The sequence below is a fragment of the Molothrus aeneus genome, chromosome 4 (assembly GCF_037042795.1).
Source record: "Molothrus aeneus isolate 106 chromosome 4, BPBGC_Maene_1.0, whole genome shotgun sequence".
Taxonomy (NCBI): domain Eukaryota; kingdom Metazoa; phylum Chordata; class Aves; order Passeriformes; family Icteridae; genus Molothrus; species Molothrus aeneus.
The window spans coordinates 947,784-970,151 of NC_089649.1; the positions used below are offsets into that span (position 1 = coordinate 947,784).

General features: G+C 45.3%; 1 protein-coding gene across 32 annotated transcripts in view; it reads right to left on the reverse strand.

Moving 5' to 3' along the window:
- ANK2 (ankyrin 2) overlaps window positions 1-22,368 on the reverse strand; it is a 275,430-nt gene that overhangs the window by 138,263 nt on the left and 114,799 nt on the right. For 5 of the 32 annotated variants that reach the window (XM_066549324.1, XM_066549326.1, XM_066549323.1 and 2 more), the window contains exon 1: window positions 9,274-9,440. The exons of 9 other annotated variants lie outside the window; for them this stretch is intronic. In XM_066549324.1, coding sequence (XP_066405421.1) covers window positions 9,274-9,396 — 123 coding nt within the window. In that variant the 5' untranslated portion in view covers window positions 9,397-9,440. Of the gene's footprint in view, window positions 1-9,273; window positions 9,484-22,368 lie in introns of those variants that run through there. 18 more of the 32 variants (XM_066549316.1, XM_066549311.1, XM_066549310.1 and 15 more) reach the window with 9 other exon arrangements.

The window sequence follows — 22,368 nt, forward strand, 5'->3', positions numbered from 1 at the left end:
AAACCACACAGGTCCAGTGCTGGGCTTCCTTAGAAACCCAGGGAAGGCAGCCAAGCACGTACTTCCTTAGGCTTGGGAGAACTCGTGCTGCAATGCAGAGCTAGCTCTGGGCACAGCTATTAATTATTTCTGCTTTTGCTTCTTTGGGAAACCTTTTCCAGGGCCTCATCACTCACCAGGCTAACAGCCTGCACCACATGAGGGTGCACAGTGCTGTGTTGAAGCACCCAGTGCTAACACCTGCATCCCAGGAAACGAGAGGTTAGTACATCATTTATTACTGAAGGAGTGCCTGAGTGGCTTGTCCACCCTTCAGACAGTACTGCAGGCTTTGTGCTGTCCTCACCAAGAAAAGAAAGGAAAAAAATACAACTAGGGGGATTTTTCATGATCCTAAAAATACCCCTGGTGCAGTCAGTGGCCAGTGGCTGCAGCTGCCATTTGCCAAGCCCAGCTAGACTGTGGGGGCAGTAGGGGATGGCTGGATTCTCCTGAGAAAAGACAGCAGCAGCGTGGAGGATATAACACACATCTCATCTCGTTGCTATGGAGTCTCCGTGCATTTCCTCAGGAAAATTTAACTATGATACAGCAGTTGCACTGACCAGTCAAAATATTTTTTTTAATCTGTATCACTTTTTGTCTCCAGCAAATGTCAAATTTTGCAAAACAAATCCATGCTTATGAAAGCCACCCTACTCTGCACATAGCAGCTTGCCTCGGCAATTTAAGGCTCACATCAGCATTTTAGATTTTATTCAATTCATCCTGCTAAGTCATTCCACAGTACCAAAACACTTTCAAATGGTGTCTGTTCACAAGCTTTTCCACAAACAAGATAAAGAGAAATAGGTATCATTTGGAAAACTACTGGTTTTTCTTTTGCTGTTACATAAAGTTTTCAGGTTTTAATGTGTATCATGCAAGAGTGTTATTTCAATAACATGCGGCAACAGCTTCACACTGAATGAGGGCAGGACCAGATAGAATAACTGGGAGAAATTCTCTCCTGTGAGGGTGGGGAGGTTCTGGCACAGGTCACCCAGAGCAGCTGTGGGTGCCCCATCCCTGGGAGTGTCCAAGGCCAGGTTGGATGGGGCCCTGAGCACCCTGGCCCAGTGGAAGGTGCCCCTGCTCATGGCAGGGGGTGGAATGAGATGGGCTTTAAGGACCCTTCTGACACAAACCCTTCTGTGATTCCCTGACTCCCAGCAGTAACTAAACAGAGCTGATATTAAATCCATGGACACCCCGTGGAGAGGCTAAAACAGATAACTTGCACTGTTACCCGAGTTAACTAAGCAGAACTGAGTCTCCCTGGCCTAGGAATACGGATGTCAGCAACAAATATTTTTCTTTGGGTAGCTTTGATGTCCAGCACCATGTTCATCAGCAAAAATAGAAAAGGTTTGCTGAGCTTAACTATTCTCCACTCACGTATGGGGACCTTTTGGGATATCTTAGTTACTGCCTCCTCTTGCTCCAGCAGTGAGACTAAAATCAACACAATGCACGTGATTTCATCCTCCCTGCTGCACTGGTGCCTTTAAAAAGAAATGAAGCCAGGGAACAAGAAGGCTCCAGTGGGTCCAGGCAGTCCCCAGTAAATCATGGCCTGAGCAGCGAGGCACAAAGTGGCTTTTGTCTCCTCCAGTCTCCTGTTGCACCAGCCTCACTGGTTTTGAGCAGTGACATGTCTCAGTTAGACATCCTGCCATAGCACAGGCCAGAAATAGTAAATAATTTAAAATAAGCTTAAATTATTCAACCTAAAACAGCTTAGAAAGGCTTGTAATTATGGTTCTATTGGCTGAAATAATTTTCTACCAGCCTGGGGAAATAAGAGATACACGCATTTTGGGTGAACACCACTTGTCAATGCTGCCTTATTTCACATACAGGAATAAAGAGAAGGCAGATCTAAATTATCAGGCCAAAGAAATCCACACCCCTCCTCAGGTCATGTACAAGAGCAGCATCCCATTAATATTTGCTAAATATGAAACACTGTGAGTTTTTCCTGAGCCAGACAATCAGTTTCACTGGGCTATTTGACAGCACAGGCAAACAGGGTAACTTAAAATCTTGTGTTACTTCTCTCCCCTTCCTCCTTCTGTTCATTCTTATCCTATCTTCATCAGAAAAGGATTCTGCTGGAGGACAAAAAACTGACCTTAAACAGAAATGTGTACTCTGAAACCTTACTTAGGCTCACCTCCCCAAAATGTCTCTTTTCCAAAGCCCTAAGCAGCTAATGAACCTGCTAGATTTTGGGGAGGTTAACATGCTAAATCCTTCAGTAGCATCAACAAATAGAAGGTAATTACAGACATTTTTTTAATTGCAGCCTTTGTTTTCAGTCACTTATAAAAGGGCAGCTAGCAATTAATCTGTATTGATCTGTACATGGAAGGCCTTAGCATAGGAATGAGCAATAACATGGTTTTGAAGCAACTCTGAAAAACTATAAGCAACACACTAAATATATTTACAATACATGGAACTTCCACAGATAATTCCCAAGTGAAAACCCTTGAACAGCACCAGCTCTGTGAACCACCTGAAATTCACTTAATTACATTCCTCAGATTTCAGTAATTCCTATTATATGCTCCAATACTACATATAACTGTGTAACAATGGGGAATACCTAAACCTACCTAGACAACCCCATGGAATGAATAGGGGAAAAAAATTGATTTTTGCTGTCTAAGGCTAAAAAGACAAGTTGCTAACAGGCACATTCATCAAGATGTATGGAAGAGCTCACCAGATGTTCAAACAAAACTACCAGTACCATGAGTGCACAAAGGAGCTGCTTGAGACTGACCCAGAGAACAGGAATTCTTTTTTACACAACCTGAAGTAGCACCTACATTCCCAAAAAGTAACCCAGAAGATGTTTTGTGAGCAGAGCCAGGTCAATAAAGTGTGACAATCCATCAGCCTGCCAGCTGTAGCCTGTGGCACCATCTCAGGAAGGAGGTGGTGCCTGAAAGGCAGCACTCCTGCTCCCACCCTCTGCATGCACTATAGATTTGCAACACATCCCCCAGGCATGGCTCCAGCTTTCCCCATTAAACTATCAACCCAGAGCTTATATGCTGCTCTCACTTCAGGTGCCAAACTTTCCCCAGGAGTTCAGTGGAAAAGCCTGAGGGACTAAATTACAGAAGCCAGATTTCAAAAAGCTTGACACTTCACAGTTTAACATCTGACATCCTCATTAAACATTTTTTTAATTGCTTAACACAAAGCTGCCCAAACGTCACATAATAATTCTTCCAGTGGTGCAGGAAAAGTAATGAATTTAAAGGACACAAAATATTTCACAAGGTCAACAAATCCATCCCCAAAGCGAGAAAAGTTTATCATGGATGATTTCCTACAATGTGCAAACGTCTCTCAACTTTTTTTAATCATTCATGCTAAGTTAAATTTGCAGAGACAGGATAGGTGGACAGTCACTGTAGGCAGGTGGTGATATTTCTCCTCTCTCTAGATTGCTCTTTTAAAAGCTCAGCAGAAGTTCTTTTCATTGATAAAGACAAAGGGAGAGATGGAAACTTGGGCATTTCAGACACTTTCATAACTTTTTAGAAACAATCACATAATGAATTAATGCTGCCATAAAATCCAAAGTGTCTGCCATGACACTGGATTGCACCCACAAGCTTTACAATGCAAAGGGATTTAGCATTCCAGGAACATATTTTCCTCTTCCTGCATCCAATGTCTCACACAATAGAGCTGACAGACCCTGTTAATCTTTTCCCCAGTATTCCAGATATGGATTAATTCAACTTAAACTTCTGAAGAGGCACAGTCACCCACAATACCAAAACCACATTGAGATAAATTATCTGTGTTTTGAAATACTGTCTACATATGATTAAGATTGAATAAATCTTGTGTTTCAAAAATTACCAAGGAAATTAACTGAAATACCACATATAAATCAAGGAATGATTAGACAACAACATATAGGTGAGCAAATTTAAACTTGAAAATTGCTCATTTCCCATCAGAAGTGAGGGAACTGGAGATCATCAGTCTTGCTTCTCTTCAGAACACCATGTATTTGTGCCCATGCACATCACACCCCTCAAACAGGATATGGAGAAAATGAAGCAGCAAGTCACAATCTATTCTGAAGTGCAGTGTCATCCAAAGAAGCTCCATTTCACAAGGAAGCAAACCAGCAAGGTAATATTTTCATGCCCAGAAATAGCTCCATGAGGAAAATATTAGCTTGAGATACAGAAGGAAAACGCTCAAAGGGCGTCAGGAATAGGCACCTCCTATGCAAACACCCCGTTACAAAACACCAAAAACTTTTTTTTTCATGGCTGGAGAGACATTTGAAACAGCTAGAAACTCCAGTGAATCACAGAGACGTTTGCCAAGGCAACGAACACAACACTGAACAGATAAGACATATTCAGTGCTAAGGAAAGAACAGCAGGTTAAAGCTGCAGTGAACCTTGAAAGCTCCAGCACAGAGGTCAAGCAGTGAGAGACTCTTTCCCTTCCTTATCCTGACACGAACTCCACAGGGAGCCCACAGCAGGTTCACACCAGGTGAGATAGTGGCTGGCATCCATGAACCACACAAGAGCGTTCAAGAGCAAAGAACTGGCTCTCTACATGACTTTCTTCTCCTCAGGATGCCTTTTTCTAGCACACCAAGCACTCCTTAGTTCCTCCACATCCTCTTTCCTCACTGAACTCTGGCCCTTTCCAAAGGGATGAACTGTGGGGCTGCTGGCCTCGGTGCAGAGCCCATGTACCCAATGACAAACAGCCACCCTCCCTGCCAAAGATGTGCTTGAAATTCAAGTGGGCCTGGATTTAAGACCAATCTGGCAACATTTTCTAGAATGTGAGAAGTCTCTCATTTTCTTCTTTTGTGAAAAAGGAGATGGTAATGTGAAACAATGTCTGATGTTGAGGTAAAACAAAGCAAACTCATTTCCGGTCTCCTGCAGCTCCATAATGGAAGGCACTTGGTGCATGTTGACTCTTCCCCACACACACTGGAATTCTGCTAGCAGCAGAATCCCTCCATCCTTGTCTTTCTGCAGGTATTGTCCAGCAGTAGCTCTGTGTGAGCTTCAGCTGTGCTTAGGGTGTCAATGGAAGGACAAAATTCACCTGATGCCATTGTTTCTCTATCTCTTTTAGCAAACAGTGATGGATATTCCAGATGCTGTGGAACATTTTATGCTAAGAAGGCTGCACTCATGAATCTGGCCTGAAAAAAGGTATAAGTTTTTTAAACCTTTTTAAAATACTAAATGAAGACCCAGCTACTGCCAGTACAGACCAGATGTCAAACTCTGTCCTCATGACTGATAGCAAAATGGTAGCAGTCAGAAGATTACCACATCTGTAACATTCAAAAACCAGTTTCATTTGGCAGTAGAATCCATTTTTTGTAACGTGTTTTTAGTTTGGGATTTTATGTGGGTTTTCAAAAATCTTTTCAACACTTGTCACATGCAGAAACAGGAAGCTGTGTCTGCTCTGACAAGTACTTTAGACAGGGAGTACTTTAGACAGGGAGAAGCAAGCATGTGTTACATAGAGCCAGGGCTAGGCAGCTGGATTCCCAGGCTGTAATTCCAGCTTGGCTGCTGACTCAGTGAGTGACCGTCACAGAACCACCCCGCTTCCCTTGCCTCACTCTGCAAAGGGTGACCCACAGGTAGTTCTCTCCAAAGGCACCAAGAGGCCAGTGGAGTTGGGCCTCATGTATCCTGGATTTAGGCAAAATGGAATTAAATTGCCATAAAATCTATATATTTGAAGCTGCTCACGTACTGTGCTAGTACCTGGTTTTTAATGTTCTTGACACATTTGGGTACCCATACAATTATTCAGAAGGTGGGGGGCTGTTTACATACATGTGTTTGCACCAGTACCCTTGTTTTCACACTGCAAGAAAAGGTCAGACCTGCATAAAAGGGAAAATTTCCAACTTGGATGCAAGATAAGCAGAGCTATCTCTTGTCAACCGGTTTTTAAAATCAAACGAGTCAATCTCAAAAAGAACACAAGAGAAAGTCTTCAGTGTGCAAACTCCTTTTCCCAGTTTTTGAGCATGGAATTATTCTGTTCATCCTTAAAGAACCACTAAGGCTGGCCAAGAGAGGATGTGAGCAGCTCCCTGCTCCTGCTGGCCAGGGGCCTGTGAGGGCCCGGGGCTACATCAGGCAGCAGCTGTGACAACACCTCAGAACGTTCTGGTCCCAGCCCAGCAGCACAGGGCTGCAGCCAGCTTGCAGTGCTGCTCCCAGACAGGTGATGGTCACATGGCAAAACACTCAAGAGGCAGAGGAACAATGAGCCCACGCCCTGCAGCATCCCTGGGAGCCTGGAGAAGGGTGGCATGGTACTAACAGATGCCCAGCATCCTGCTTGAGTGGAAGAGCTAAAGCCATGGCCCTTCATTTATCCTCTTTTGCATAATCAGGATGTTCCAGGGACACAGGAAAAGTTTCTATCACGAGGCCAAACGAGCGCTTCGTGCACTCAGCACGTACTGGTGCATGGCACGTATCCAAGTGAGGGCTGGGAAAGACAGCCCACAGCACCTGACACATTCCCCCACTCCAATGATCCCTCCACAAACAAAATGGATCTCCATTGTAGAGAAAATCCACTCACTGCAGTGTAAGGCCTTTCAAACGAATCACAAAGTTGGAACCAGATTCCCCCCCATGCAGAAACACTGTAAGTACTGAGAGCAATCAAAAATATATTCATTTGCATTTTGCCTCTCACAGACCTGCACAACTAATTTGTTCCTAGCCTCCATTTTCCAAGAAAGTCAACAAGAACTGGGAGGGCCCCTACTAGGAGATAATCCCATTTCACAGTAAAACCATTTATTGCTCTTCAGGAATTAAAGCGACAGACACATAAATATCTCACAGATACATACCTCGCTTAAATTGATGATTAAATAAAAAGACTGTATGTAGCATATATTCTCTATTTGTGTTGTTATGTGTATGTGTGATGGGTGTGCATACAAACCCACATTTCTGCTCTACACCCTGCATTGTGCACAGCATGGGCATGTACAGATACAGACATAAACAACTCACGGCTGTGCTGCTGTGTGCCTCCTGCAGCAGCAGCAGCAGGATGGAAAAGCCCAGGCTGACCCAGCCCCCGACCATCTGACTGAAGGCAAGTTTAGGGTGCAGCCAGGCACTTGTTTATGTAACAGCAAGGTACAGCCGCAGTAGAAGGCAGTCAGGAGCAGGGGTGGAATATTAAAAAGGAGGAAAGGCACAGAGCACTGGAGTGTTCCCTGTGTTTCCTAAGCAAAGCCTGCTGGTGATCCCTGGATCCAGCTATCTGGTGAGGAGCCTGCATCAGCACACACGGTTACCAAAAGGGATGCGGCCTGAGCCTGCCTGCTGGCAGCCAGGGATATGCTGCACTCTGGGAACAGAGATAGCAGGAGGGGCAGCATTAATTCCATCCAGCTTTAATTAAAGCAGTCCAATAGGCATTGCATTCAAACACGTTGAGGAAATAGGACTTGTGACAATCGGGAAAAACAACGCACACTGCAATTAAGTAACTGAGATGGGTGCTGGGCAGACAGGGGGAAAAAAAGCCCTTCTAGCAAGGACATCTACACATTAAGCACATTTTTTTAAAAGGCTGTTTTGCAGAGGATTCCACAACCAAAAATGTAATCACAAAAACTACCTTATGCTGCAGTGCCCCATTTAAGAGATTAGGAGAGTAATCACAATCTGCTCCAAGCAGCCCTGCCCAGCATCCAGACACTGCATCCATGAGAAATGACATTCCTGGTTTTTATAAAGACAATTTGGATGTGACTTAATAAACTCAAAGTGAGCATTTGAAAAGTCATGGAGATCACAGCCAGAGGTCCCAAAGGCATCAAACGGCCTCTGTCATTTTATTTAAGCCATGCAGTTCAGAATACAAAAAAACCTTAAGACTGAATGCAAAACAAATTCAAAACTGCCCAGGTATGCCAAGGGAGCAGATGGCTTCTGAATTCTAGAGATCTGCCAAAAGAATCTGTAAATTTAAACATTACATGGCTGAATTCTAGGCTTTTATTCTCACAGATATCTGTGTTTACATGCAATGTAGCAGAAAGGGGAGAGGGGCAGGGGGGAATTGCCTCTTGATATTTTCCCTTCCAGAGAAATTAACAAAGTATGGATAAAAACACAGTGTCAGGGAATGGGTTAATGCATATGACAAGCCACAGAATCCAGAGATGGAAGGAAAGAAACAGCAATGAGAAAGCATTAACACAGGCACTCCCCATGTATCACAGTCCTAAAGCTGAGATTAACAGAACCTTCATTTTAGTATTTTCTCCACTATTGTATTTTTTGTGTACTTAGAAACTATAGAGTGATTGGGCAAACAAATCACCTCTATTGATTTTCTTATTGTTCTCTATTTTTTCATCCCGAGACAAGGAGAGATATTCTCTCTAACACAGAAGGAAAACAACAATTAATTATAAAACATGAGAAACCTCCCAAAAATCAGAACCATCTAAAGAGCTATACCTTAAGAAAAGTAGAAATTGCCATCAGTAACAGAGGCAAACCTGTCAGATTGCAGACTTGTGTGCCAGGCCCTGCCTAGACAAATATACCTGCAATGTGCAATGTAAATACACTGAATCACAGCGGCAAGCCCAGAATCCCTTTTGTGACATCCAAAAACTGCAACATAGCTCAGCTGATGCTCCCAGCACCCCAAGGCGGGTCCTACACAGAGCACTGAGCACTGCTGAGGAGGTGGGAAGCGGAACTAAAAATGGGAAATGGGGGAGAAATGCTGTTGTGAAGTAGAGAAATGCACCTTGGCACTGCAAAGCACAAGCACAGCCACCTCCCTGCCTTGACAACTTCTCCAGATCAGCCAGGGGCTTGGAGCACCTGGCTGAGAACGATGGCAGAGAGCTCCAGGCCTTCTGGGATGAAGGGAAAGTGGAGATACCAGCATGCCATCTTTATGTGCATGTTCCCTGCATGGCTGTGGGCTGCCATGGCTGGCAGCACTTTAATCTCACTGCAGATGGGCTAAGACCACAGCAGGGCTCTGAGGGGATGGGAAGGGATGCAAAAGGGAAATGTGATGGGGAAGGTCTGGAAAACGAAGGGGAGAGCATTGCACATGGCAGCAAACACCTGTCAAGTGCTGCACAGACAGAGGAAGGGCGGGGGGAAAGGGAGAAGGGGGCTGGTTTCCCCCTCATACCTTGCGTTTCCGATCAGCCCTAGAGATTTTCCGCTGCCTTTTCCTTTCCTTCTCAAGGTTTCTCTCCCTCTCTTCGATTTCAGACTCCCGAACTTTTTTAATGGAAGCGGCCGCATGAGCCATTTTGGCGAGGAGAAGCCCAGCCCCAAGGAAGCTGTCCCCAGCACACGCGGCTATCCAGGTGATTTATTTTTTCCGCAAGGACACTGGCTGCGAGCCACAAGTTCACGGCGTAATCCACTCTTCCTCCTCGGGCAGCCCAGGAAAGGTCACGGCTCTGCCCCAGCCCCTGCAGCACCCATGGCTGGGGAGCAGCAGAGCCGTGGCCAGCACGCAGGGTGCCAAAGTGCCCGCAGCCACACACACGCGAGCAGCCAGAAAATCCCTCCTAGCAGGCTGCAAGCCCTTCAGCTTGGCGGTGCCTGCAAGAGAAGGCGGGCTTCAGACTCAGCTGGGAAGGGAGGAAAAAAAAAAAAAAACAGGGAGGGGGAAAAAAAAGGAAAAGAAAAATCGGCCTTTAAACACACATCACCAAACTGGGAAGGTCTTTTGGGATTCCTCCAGAGAGACTGCGTCTTCTGTCTGGGAGGAGGGCTCCACTTCAGCATCCCCAGCGAGAGGGGGAGGGGGCAGCTCCCGTCAGCTTCTCACATCGCCTTCACGCAGGGTGAGAAGAAAATGGTGCAGTCTGACTTACTGACTTGCTGCTGCTGCTGCTGCCACCGGCTGTGCCGGAGCCCGGCACACGCCTTGCTGCTCCCCTCCTCCTCCTCACGATCCTCCCTCACTGCCGAGGCGGTCCGTAGGAAGCCGGGAGGAAAATGCGCGGGGCTGGGAGAGCCCAGGCTCACCTGCAGCCAGTGAGAGAGACGCCTGGAAAGGGCTGGCAGTGTTCAAGTCCTCATTGTGCCTCTCTGCAGCCACGTGAGGCTGCATCAAGAGAGCTGCATTCAGCAGCGAGGAGGGACAGCACAGAGCACGCAGCGTAATCTGGGCTCAGTCTGCCCCGCTCGGCTCAACCCCACCAAAAGAAAAATAATACCAGCAGGGGTGCTGCTTGTTGTTTTTCAACCCCAAAAGCTGATCTCAGGCACTTCCTAAAACAGCCTCTGAAGGCCTACCTTGAAGATGGACAGTGCTTGTACCTGCAGACCAACAGCGACCAAGAGAGACAATGATAATATGTCTCTACTTAGTCACTCCCATTACCCAAATATCATTCAGGTACGGAACACTAATTACTGGCACTAATATCCAAGACAGATGGGTCTGTCATTTCCTCATTGCTTAACACCCTGCTAAACCAGCACATCAAAGTTCTGCTCCCGCCTGCTCGGGTAACTCTTATCACTATCAGCATCAAGCTTTTATTCATCAAAACAGGCCCCGGGTAGATCAAAAGAGGCTTTGCATTGGTTGCTAGCAGACAACTGATCCCATTCCACTCCCTCCAGCACCACTGCTCCAGCCTCTTCAGGCAGGTGCTGAGGGAAAGGCAGGATGGGACTCCCCAATGCAGCAGAGCTGTCTGCATCCCTGGCTTAGTCACTACCCCAGAGCCACAGGGATGCAGCAGCTCATTGACACCAGCAATAAACCCCACCAAACCAAAGAAACAATTCCCTGAGTCAAGCTCCCCCCTGCAATACATCCCCTAACTTAAGGGAATTGTACTGAATGGTCCCTAGAGCCATGCACCATGAATTCCTCTGTAACACAGCCCCACCACAAGTGACAGACATCCTGAGAGCTCTTCATGTGACAGCAGCTCATAGATCAGCCTGAATTCCCCCCTCACACTGCCCTACTACCCCACAGAACTTGGTGGTCCCCAGTTCATGTGAAGCAGGACCACTGATTGTCACCATGGAACTAATTCTCATTGATGAGTTCTATGGTTACTATAAGGTTTCACTTTGAAAATATCATGGACCAAATTTTCACAAAGGATTACGTGTGAAAACTACAAAGCATTATAAAAGCATCTTTAAAACAGGGATCTATTTTGCATTTGAGCCAGTGATCTGTGCATTCAATCCAAAACACATTTCCCTAGTGGAAGGAGGCATGGGAAGCAGCAGGGCAGGAAGTGTCAGCCAAGCTTTTTCTGGCTCCTCTCTTTGTACAGGCTGACTTTCTCCCAGTTGTTCCATTTGTGGAAAACTAGGCTACACAAAGCTATGGCTAAAACACAAGTGGCTGCAGTAACAGCCACCACAACAGTGAAACAGGTGGAGGCAGCCACAGGAATAGAATAAAGGGGAAGATTGGAATCCCTGATAGGACTCTGGCATGCCTTGTCCTCTTCACATTGTATGAACCTCAGAGGTACCATCGCTTGTAAACCCGAAACTAACAGCTGGTAGTGTAGAACTGAACTTTCCTGATATCTTTCCAACCTCTTTGGGATCTTAAACAACAAGATTGAAAATAAGACCAAATCACAAGCCACCACACTTAAAAACCCCAGATTAGGATTTCCCCAGACCATGGTTCAAGGTGTCTAAACCACTAAAAGCTTAAATCCTGCAACATAGTCCACACAGTAGTTTTTGATACACAGGAGGGTATATGGCAGTCATTATTATCAAACAATTTGTCATCTTTTGATGATTGATACACACAGGCTCATCACCTCAGTATCAAATTATTATTCTTTCAGGAAACTTGCTTACAAGTTAACCAAGGACTTGATGCACCTTCCAACCCAGGCCACACAAGAGAAAAACATCAGACACTGGAACTGAACAACTGGTGCCAAGTAAAATGAAATAAAATAGCAAATATTCTTTTAGGATTACTGGCAAAGAAGAACTTCAGGCCAGCTCTATGAGTTCACTACTATGTACCACAAACATTTCCTCCCTAACCTCAAAGAGACATAAAAGTATGGAAGGAAAGAAAAAAGTTACTTTTGATAGATTATTTTGGAAAGAGTATATCTTGTCTGGGGAAAAGAACATAAAGTATCAGTATTTGACACAGCTTATGTCCCTGCAGGAAAGAAATATTCTTAGACATATTTTCCTTAAAAAAGAAAAAAAAAAAAAAAGAAGAAGGAACAGGCTTATCATCGCATTATGTATAGAGATCCTAACAAAAACAAATTCTTCTACAGACATCAGTCTGAAGATTACATTTTCAAGTAAAAATGGAGACTGAGCAATTTCCCCTAAACATAGAAAACGTATTGTGGAGGTGCTACATGAGAAGAGCAGAACATACAGTGATGCTGTCACAAACCATGTGTAGGAGGGGAGTGGGAGAGTGGGCAGATGCACAATAACAGAAGAACACAGTTCCAGAAAAAGGGTGGGTTTTCTCTGAAATGCATGTGTCATCCTCAGCTCAGGATGTAGAAATACAGAACTCGTGAGATTCAATGAATTCCCATTTGGGATAACAAAGCCCATAAGGCTTCAGCATGTCCAGAGCCCCGTGTTATCTGGGCACAGCCTCCAAGTGATGAACCTCACCAAGAGATCTCCCCCATCTTGAGATACCAAGAGACCTCCCCCATCTTGAGATACCAAGATGGGGATGCTTCACTGGAGTTCCAGCTCCTGTCTGCCTGTTCCCAAGCTGGCATGAAGCATCAGCTTCCTGATATGCTGATTTCACAGTTCCCAGGTTCTGTTCTCTGGCCTGCCCTACCAGCTGAGACTCTCAGGGCTGGCACTGCAGGGCTGCAATGGCCACAGCTGTGACCAGCACTAGGCTTCACCTACCAGCTTGCAGGCAGACAGACTGGATTTGCTGAGCAAATCAGTATTTGCAGTCTATAAAAACCTAGTGGGTGAAACCCAGCACTAATTCAGTACAAAAAGAGAGGATGTACACAAGTGATTCTCTCCCCTGAAGCATATCCACTGTCAGGGGTCCAGTTCACAAAAATGAGCTTCTCTCTACATAAATCATGTGGGTAGTGCAAAAACAAAGTTAAAACCCAGCCTAGGAGCCATGCTGAGGAAGTGTGACTCAAAGTTGTTCCCAAACATGCAGAAAAAAAGGGAGGCATTGATGGAGTGGGAAAAGCTTCATAGCCAGAATGGAGACTGTTGTTTCCAGTTCTAAGCTCTAGAATATACAGGAAACTGCCTGGAAATCAAAACCAGTTTCAAACAGCTAGAAATGGGAAAAGGCTGTCCTAGGCAATAGTTGGCCAGGATGAAAACTGGACAACTCAGTATTTTGTCTACTGTCATGGAAATCCCATTTGGACAAGGCAGGTTACAATTCCCTAAGGGAATTAGGCTCCCTCCAAAGCAATGCCCTGTCTAAGTTGTACACAATACTGCGCAGGTGCATGCACGAGGTATTTCACAAAATCTGCAACAACCATCATCCCTGTCCCTACGAATTGTGCACCTATTTAAACTTCTGCTCCTTGCTGAGAGGCAGGACAGGTTAGGCCAGGCTTGGAGGTGGGCACACAGCTCTGAGTGGCCTGGAAACCAGAGAGCCCTGGCTCACTGAATTAGCTCATGTCCACCCACAAGCACAGGTAAAGACCTTTCCTCTGCTGCTATTCCAGCCAAGCTAAATGGCAGGGGTGGACAGCCTTCCCCCTCTGCTCAGGAAGCTCTTCTCTCCACATCACCTCTTGAGGGATGCTGAAGGAGGTGATGGAATTGTTTTTATAGGCACAAAACAACTTGGAAATTCCAGGGCAGAGTAACAAAGTACTTAAGTCAACCATTTAAAAGTATTCCTAGGGATTGTGTGTATTAGCATACCCAGCCATTTCAGTGCCTACAGGACTATGTATTCCTAGAAAAGCAGCAAAGTAATCCTTGCAGAAAGTAAAATCACAAAGCTAACTATGGAAGCACAGGCTACAGTTATAAATTGCCTCCTGTATCACTCACTGTTTAACCCACACCCTTAGTTACTAGTCACATACTAGTTATCCTATAGGTATGTAGTTCTAAAGATACAATAACACTGGAAGTAAGTTAGCAAGCACATATCCATGCTGTATAGGTTCCATTTTATATTTCCTGAGAGAAAATATACTAAGGTTTAAAAAAAAAGCTCTACATTCTCTCATTCTTATTTTACTCGATATGCAAAATCAATGTGGTCTTCTCAAAGTTCTGTGCTGGAAATTAGTGACACTGAACTAGAACAGAGAAGGTGATATATAAAACTGTGTCCTGACTTGTTCTGTACCTTGAGTATATCTATTTTATTAATTGAAAAGCAAGCAATACCAAAGAAATGAAAAGAGGCAAGTTGAGGTAGGAATGGACCTAAATCAGATCAGTTTTAACATCTTTCCCTTCTTTTTTCTCAGACCACCAGAATATAGATCACAGCACTGCCACCACCTTTAGTGGTCATCACCAAGAATATGGTGATGATACAGCAACATTTCAAATACCACCCACACACAGAGAGCAGGTTTCTGTCTTGAAGGCCTTCAGTTCAATAGTGACAAACATTAAATGCAACTAATAATTAACCCAGGGGAGAAAAAGAGACACTGCTTAGCTACCTTCATCTTGGGAGAGTTACTGAAAATGGTCATCTGCTCTTATAAAATTATTTTTCCTATATCATGGACAAAGAAAATGAGATAATATGTTCCTAGTAAAATAAGAGCAGTCACTGTGGGATGAGACCAAAGACTTCTGGCTCCAATAGTGGTCAAAATTGGGTACCTAACAAAGAGTAGAAAAGGACAAACATGGATGATAATTTCAAATACTCCAGCAGGTTCTGGTTGTTTCAGACTGCTGGGCATCTGTGCCAGGCATTTCTAGTTACACAGCCATCCTCACCAGCTGTTTTCCAGGAACTTGTGCAGCCTCTTGCTGAACCTTCCTGAATTTCCATCACCCACAACATATGAAGGCCAAGTTCTGCTGCTCAACTAATTATCCAAAGTACAACTGCCACAGGTGAGTACCTAAGACCAGCAAGGAGCCAAGATAAGACAATTCCCATTATAGAATCATGAAAATCCTTACAGTCAGCCTTTGTTGCTGCCCCAGTTGTGCCACGGCAAAGAAAGGCTTTGCATACACCAACAACTTCCCTAACACCAAGAAAATGATGTAGAAAGGCCCTGCAGAGACCGATGTCTCTGGTTTAAAGAAATACCCGAATTATGAGGTAGAGGTATCCCACCTGCAAGCGGGTATCCCACCGGCAAGTGCCAATCCGAGTTGGCAATTCAAGAAGCACATTTGTTTCATCAGAATCCTAAACAAAATACAGATAGTATTTCTAGCAAGCACACCCATCCTGTGGTTTTCCAATGATCCTTAAGTTGCATTAACTCCAACTATTGCTCTGCTTGTATTTTTTTTTCATATTGATTGAAAATATTGATGTCACATTCTAACTAAGTCAAACAGGGCCTCCTGCAATGGCTCACTAAGGGCAACAGCAGACATTTTATTGATTTCAATGGGTTTGGAAACAGGACCTTGATCATTTAATCCAACATTGCAATGTGCCTTCCCATCTTCCTCCCTGCCCTACCTGCTTTCACCTTTGCTTACTGTGTTTGGTTCTGGCCCTGTAAGGGCAGAAGCTGCTGGTAACACAAAAAGGATCCAAGGGACCATTGTGAAGGTTCTTCAGACCTGCTGGGTGTGATTCCCAAAGGGCAGACTGTGCTCCCCAGGCTCACTCCTGGCATTCCCTCACCCCTGCTGTTACCTGGCTGGACCTGCTGCAAAGGGGTAGGGCCCCAGCTGCTGCAGGAGCAGCTTCCCAGCCTGATGCCTGCTCCACTCACAGCACCTGGAATGTCACCACAGCCACCACCACAGAGCAGGGGAGCTTGCTGAGCTCTGCTTCCAGCCTGCTGCTCCCCCAGTGCCACCTGGTGCCACAGACAAGTGCTCCAACAGCCTGAGGGAATGCTCCTTCTCTAACCCTGCATCCTGATACAGGACAGTTTCAAGCTTAAAGGTAATTATCTGGGAAAGAGTCACAAAAAGCAAGTTTCATGCTGAAAGATATCTGCATATATGTCACTTGTGTCCCGGACAGATCAATCCTACCACTTGTAATTTAAAAGTTTCTATTACCTTGTTTTCCCAAAAACAAAGGGAATATTGCCAATGACCAACCTGAGGAGTGAAAAGGAGGGCTCCCCATTCTAACCCAATTGACCTCCCTGATGAAGTAGCTTAGTTCATTCACAAATCATCCTGTTACAATAATGTGGCTGAACTACAGTGCTGGATGTAGTATAAAGAGGTTAACAGAAACATCTGTTGATCTGTAAACAGAATTCTGTTCTCTCAAAGCCAAGAGGATGATGTAAATAAATATAATTTTACCAATTAGAAATATATGAAAAAATAATTACACCAGGGCAGCAAGAGCTTGTAACAGGAAAACTCACTTGTTTGCCACTGGAAGCCTTAAGCCAGTGTGACCCACATCTCATCCACTTTAAATCCTTTCAGTTGCAACCTTGCTGCTGCACATAATCTGCTAAAGCAACCTTGCTGTTATGTGTAGTAGTGTGCCTGCACTTCAGTGTTGGACCAGGCAACACAAGTTCATGTTACAACGGGCTCTGCCTGCCTCGAATTCAAAGGTTACCTGCCCACAGTGACCAAATCAAAAGCTTGACTGATTGTTACTTACACAATTATTATTTAGTATATACAGACATGGATTTCCTCACTGTTTCTAACAAGAGAAGACCTGTCTGCTAGTTGTTTATAAAACCAGAGGATAACATTTTGCACTAAGGATTCTCTAAAGCTCCCAGACACTATCTAAAACACACCCCAAGTATCAGCCATAGTAAACACAGTAACGCATAGAACATTTTTTCTAAGCCAGATGGTTTCCACCTTTGACTCACCAAGGAAATAGGGTGAGATTCCTTTACTTTTGGAGTCTCTTCCCCCACCAAATAACTTCAGTAGTCCCAGTGTGTGACCAAACCAGTACAGACACAGCATTATTGCCTATGGAATACTGAATTCCATATACGCAGCCAAACGCCGCCTTTAGCAGGCATTTCTTTGGAAAGGACAGTAAAAGAACGAATGGAATTTGCTACAGAGTGAATCCCAAGGCCGAGCGCTGTGTGCCCCCCTCCGGCCTTTCATGTAGCACCCTGGAGAGAGCCCAGCACCCTGGAGAGCGCCTGGGGCGGGGATGCACCAGGAGCGGAGGGAAGCACCAGGAGCGCAGAGCCGAGGGGTCAGGAGCCGCTAGGGACCCATCCTGGTCCCCCCTGCAGCCACTGAAAAGTCAGATTTGTAAATCTAAGCAAGGCAGATACGTTTCCTGCGGCACAGGCTGGTTTCTGCTGGAAACATGGAGGCACGGGAAGCACATCCGCGTTGTGCTTCCCACCAGGAGTGCCCGAGGAATGGATGGCAAGCGATCGCCCTCTCCTGGCCAAGCAAAGCTAAAGCAGCCTTGGATTCACACTTCGTACAGCTACAGAGCGATTTGTGTCGGAGGCACCTTAAAGCTGATCCAACCCCATGCCCTGCCATGGGCAGGGACGCCTTCCACTACCCCAGTCCCTTCCACTAGCCCCGTCCAACCTAGTCTTGGACACTTCCAGGGATAGGGCAGCCACAGCTTCTCTGGGCACCCCGTGCCAGCACCTCAGCACCCTCACAAGGAAGAATTTCCCCTGGATATTCACTCCAAAAAAACACCCTTTTCTCAGTTATTGTAGCCCTGCATGCCCCTCTTCAGCTGTCCTGTAGCCCCTTTGGGCTGAACACCCCCAAGTCTCCCAGCCTGGCGCCAGAGCAGCGCTGCTCCATCACTGAGCATCTTCATGGCCTCCTCTGTGCCTGCCCCAACAAATCCAAGTCTCTCCTGTGCCAGGCCCCTCAGGATGATCCAGCTGGGGTCTCACAGGAGGGGAGCAGAGGGGAACAGCCACCTGCCTTGACCTGCTGGCCACGATTCTGACACGCCCTGTGACAGCTATTTCAGCTTCAAAGCAGCCCAAACACAAAGTTTTGGGATAGCTGAAACACAGCCCTGGTTTAGGGTGAGACAGAACAAGACACTCCCTGTAGCAGAACCACTGTGAAATTCTTGGTACTTCTGGGAAGTCCAAACAAACAGACTACAGGGGAATTTCTAGAGGAAACACCTGAGAAGACCCAAATACCCAAGGCAGCAGAAATGAAGACATTTTTCCCTGCATGACAGACAAAAGCCAGAAAGCCAGATCTCAAAGCAAACCCACCAAGACACCTGGGCCTCTGACCAGGGTACAGGGCACTGCTGAAGGGCCCTGCCTCCTTCCTGACCTTCTGTTGTTCTCTGAGCCATTGTTTACCTTCTTCAGCAAGCACCTGCCAGGTGACCTTTTCAAAGCATTTCATAACCTATTACAAATAACTTTCCTAAGTTGTACAAATTTTAAAAGGAATTTTTGAGTCAGCTAAATACACAGATTCCTCAGAAATCACAGAGGATGTAACTTGTTATCCTTCTATGATTTAAAAGTGTAATGCAAATCTCACTTTCAAATACTGGCTTTTTCCTTGTCCTTCTTAAAAGTAATACTGTAGTATAATTTTTAGGTTTTGGCTTCCAGGCCTGTGTTTATGGCACCATAGACTGAAAAACTCCTCAAAGACACACACATAGAAATATGTATTTGATGCACAGCATTTTCTTTCATTGTGAACTCATCAGGTTTAAGAGCTTGTCCATACCAGTACACCTTCAGTTGTGTGAAATAAAGCACTACCCAGAATCAGCAGATACATCTCACACAAAGTATATATTATCATGAACCTATTCCTCAAGTACCTTCCATTTCCATTCCTTCCTGGGGAAGATGAGGATGAAAAATATGTCTTTTCAAACAACTAACAGGAATGGCTCCCAATTCACAGAACAGAGGCAGCACTCTGTCGAGATTAATCGCCTTCACTTTTGAAAAGTAGTATCTTTCTAACAAGAACAATTTCTGAGAAACACTCAGTGACTTCTCAGGAGCCTTGGGAACAAAGACCTTACAAAAAGGGAGCTGTCTGAACCACTTTCCCAAACAACCTCTTACTATTATGAAGACATGAAAATGCACTGCAGAGAACATTACCAAAAACACCTCCTTGCAAAAGCACGCTTGTAATCTGACAGGCCAGATGTAATTGGGAGCCTTGCTGGAACTCAGCTGTGTTCATCACTTCACTATTCCTACAACACTTAGTGACTTCACATTTCACCAAGACAACAGCACTGAAAATGATGAATAAAGACTCTGGCAATTTACCCATTTCCTTGTCCTTACTCTGGAAGTCACAAAAGAGATGCTCTCACTTGGAAATCAGACATCTGCCTGACTGGGGCTAAATTGATTGCGTACTGAGGTGGACATGGGCTGGAAATACTTCTGCACAAAGCTGGCCCTCAGCTGCCAGAGGTCCAGATCTGAGCTGGACATATCATTTGTACATATGTGGCAAAAGGGCAGATGATTCATTCACATGGGTTAAGGCTGAGCTCTTCATTGGGAAGGGATAAAGGCAGCAAGTGGAGACTTAATATTAAAAAGACAGACAAAAAGAACCGTCAACATCTCGATCTAGACCAAAGACATACTTCATCCCTGGCTTTCCCTCAGTTTATCATCCTCAAGCTCTTGCAAAGAGCAAAACAAGCTTCTATCTCCACAACAGCCAGCACCGGATTACAGCAGCATTTTAATTCTACTCTGCCCTCTTCATGCACTTGTGAGCGGAGTGTGTAATAGAGGTGATCCTCCCTCCTGGCTCACAGAGCTGCCAGACTGAGAACTCCTTTCAAGACAGAGGATTTTTTCAAGACAAGTTGCTGGCACAATTCACACAATGGGTTTTCACCATAGGAGTTAACTGGCCTGTATGGAAAAGGCAGAAGCCGGACTTTGTAGTGAGAGATAACACAGACAAACACTAGCTAACATTTAACACATTGCTAGGGATGTGAGAAACCTAGATTTAAAATCCCAGGTGTCCTATCACCTCAATGAATTAATGGCCCAATTAAAACACTTATTTATGTAAAGTAGAACAGCTTCCAAAAACAGAAGGAACAGCCTAGTCAAGCACTAATATATTCATCTGGGACCTCAGAAACCTCTCTGAATCCAAAATCTCCAAGTAAAGCCCCAACCACCAGTCTTTTGACAGAGATTTGACACTGTGCAATGGAGCAGACTCCCAGAGCACTGAGTCAGCCAACACATCCCACTGGCAGAGCTCACTGGTCAGGTGTAAAAGCAGCAAAGGCACCTCAGCACTTTGTGCCTCATCTTTCAGCTGGGTTCAGTTGTAGCCTTGTGCTCTCATGCTTATCTGGTCTTTGTTGGTGCTGGCTTCAAGGTCACTGCATTGTCCACCATTCCACATTGCAGAGATATCCTGAGACATCATTTCCATACTGAAGGGAAACATTTGCAAACTTTTCAAAATCCTAAGTAGAACAACACAATCCCTAGGATTCACCCCTCTGTAATTGCAATCAGCCAGCAGACAGGATTTACAAGTCCCTTCCCCTCCTTTAGGCGTCCTTTCTCCTCCTTGAGGATACAAGGAAACACAGCAGAGGGCTTTCTTAACACCAATCAGTCTTTAATTCAACATCTGAGGAGAGGGAAGGTGTGGCAGAGAGGAACCACTAACACTGTAACAGCTCAGCATCCCCTGCACTGCTGCAGGAGTGCAGAGGAGCCAGGAGTGAAAGAGCCAAGGAGGGGGAAAGGAAAGGTTTCCTTAATACTTGGGGTTTTTTTCCCAACCAATAAATAATGTTTTCCCCGAGTGTATTGGCAACGCTGGTGCTGAGCACCACACGGTGGCACTCCAGCCCCGTCTGTCCCCAGCCGCCCCGGCTCTGCCGGTCTAAGGAAAAGCAGGTGCCTGATCTCCGGGTGCCAGCACTTCACTCTGCCTTGAGCTGTGTTCTCAGGCTCTGACACAGGCAATACTGTTTAATACTTCAACGCAGTTGAGAAGAATAAAAAGCTGTCCACTGGGCAACTGGTTTTTACTGCTTGAAATAAAGAATAAACTACTTTCCACTAATTTTAAGCTTCTCTTGGGAAGGGTGACATCCATATTTTATCTCTTCCAGAGCAGTGAAATGGCAATTCTGCTGTCCTCAAACTCTGCTACAATCACTGATCCCATTCTCCTCTTACCATAACCCTGGCAGACAGGTGCCACCAGTTTGTGTTCTGCCACTTTGGAGCAAGCAGGAAGAGGAAAACAGAACAGCAAACCATCCTGAGTGCCTCCTTAAAGAAATACTACTGTAAAACTAAGGAGAAGACCTGATGATGAACCTGATGTAGTTGACAACATCCCTACTCATGTCAGGGGGTTTGAACTAAGAGGCCTTTCAAAGTCCCTTCCAAACCAAAACTATTCCATGATTCTACAATGATACCCAGGGTATTTTAACACACTAATTTTAAGGAAAATCTGCAGGCAATGCCCTGACCCCCTGGTAGAATGGTGGTGCTGTTCTTCCTGCCTACTGCCCGGAGTCCTCTCTGCCTGGCAGCAGCCACCCAGGGCTCCCCAGGTGCTTTTCCTGTCTAAACACTTCCCACTGCAACAACCAGAAACAGCAGCAAAGCCATCCCTTACAGTGACCTTAAAGTGTTAATTGCAGTGTGAGAGGTGCTCACAGACATGAACAGATCCTATGACCCTGACATATGTGATTTTACATTGCATTTAAGATGAACCTCTCTGCTTCCACTGCTCTCTGCAGTACACAGGACAGAGCACAGTGCTTCCTGCTTTTTGCACCATGATACCTTTCTAATTTCTCCAAAGTTGCTGCTCTGGTGTGGTTCAACACTTGGAGGAGGTTACATCATACAATCTATGGTGTAACTGCACACAGTACACAGAGAGTTTCCCCATGAGAGAGAACAACACAGGATTTCTCACCAGCCCTCAGCAGAAATGCCTTTGGGATTTAGCGATCCCTTTTGACACACAGGAAGGACAAATCTTTCAAATGCAAAACAAGTTGGTTTTTGCCATAAACACAGGTGCCTTGGAGAACAGTGTTTTCCACAACCTCATCATCCCCCAGAGGCAGAGAGAAAACTGTACCCAGCAAGGACAGAGAAGTAACCTTTGC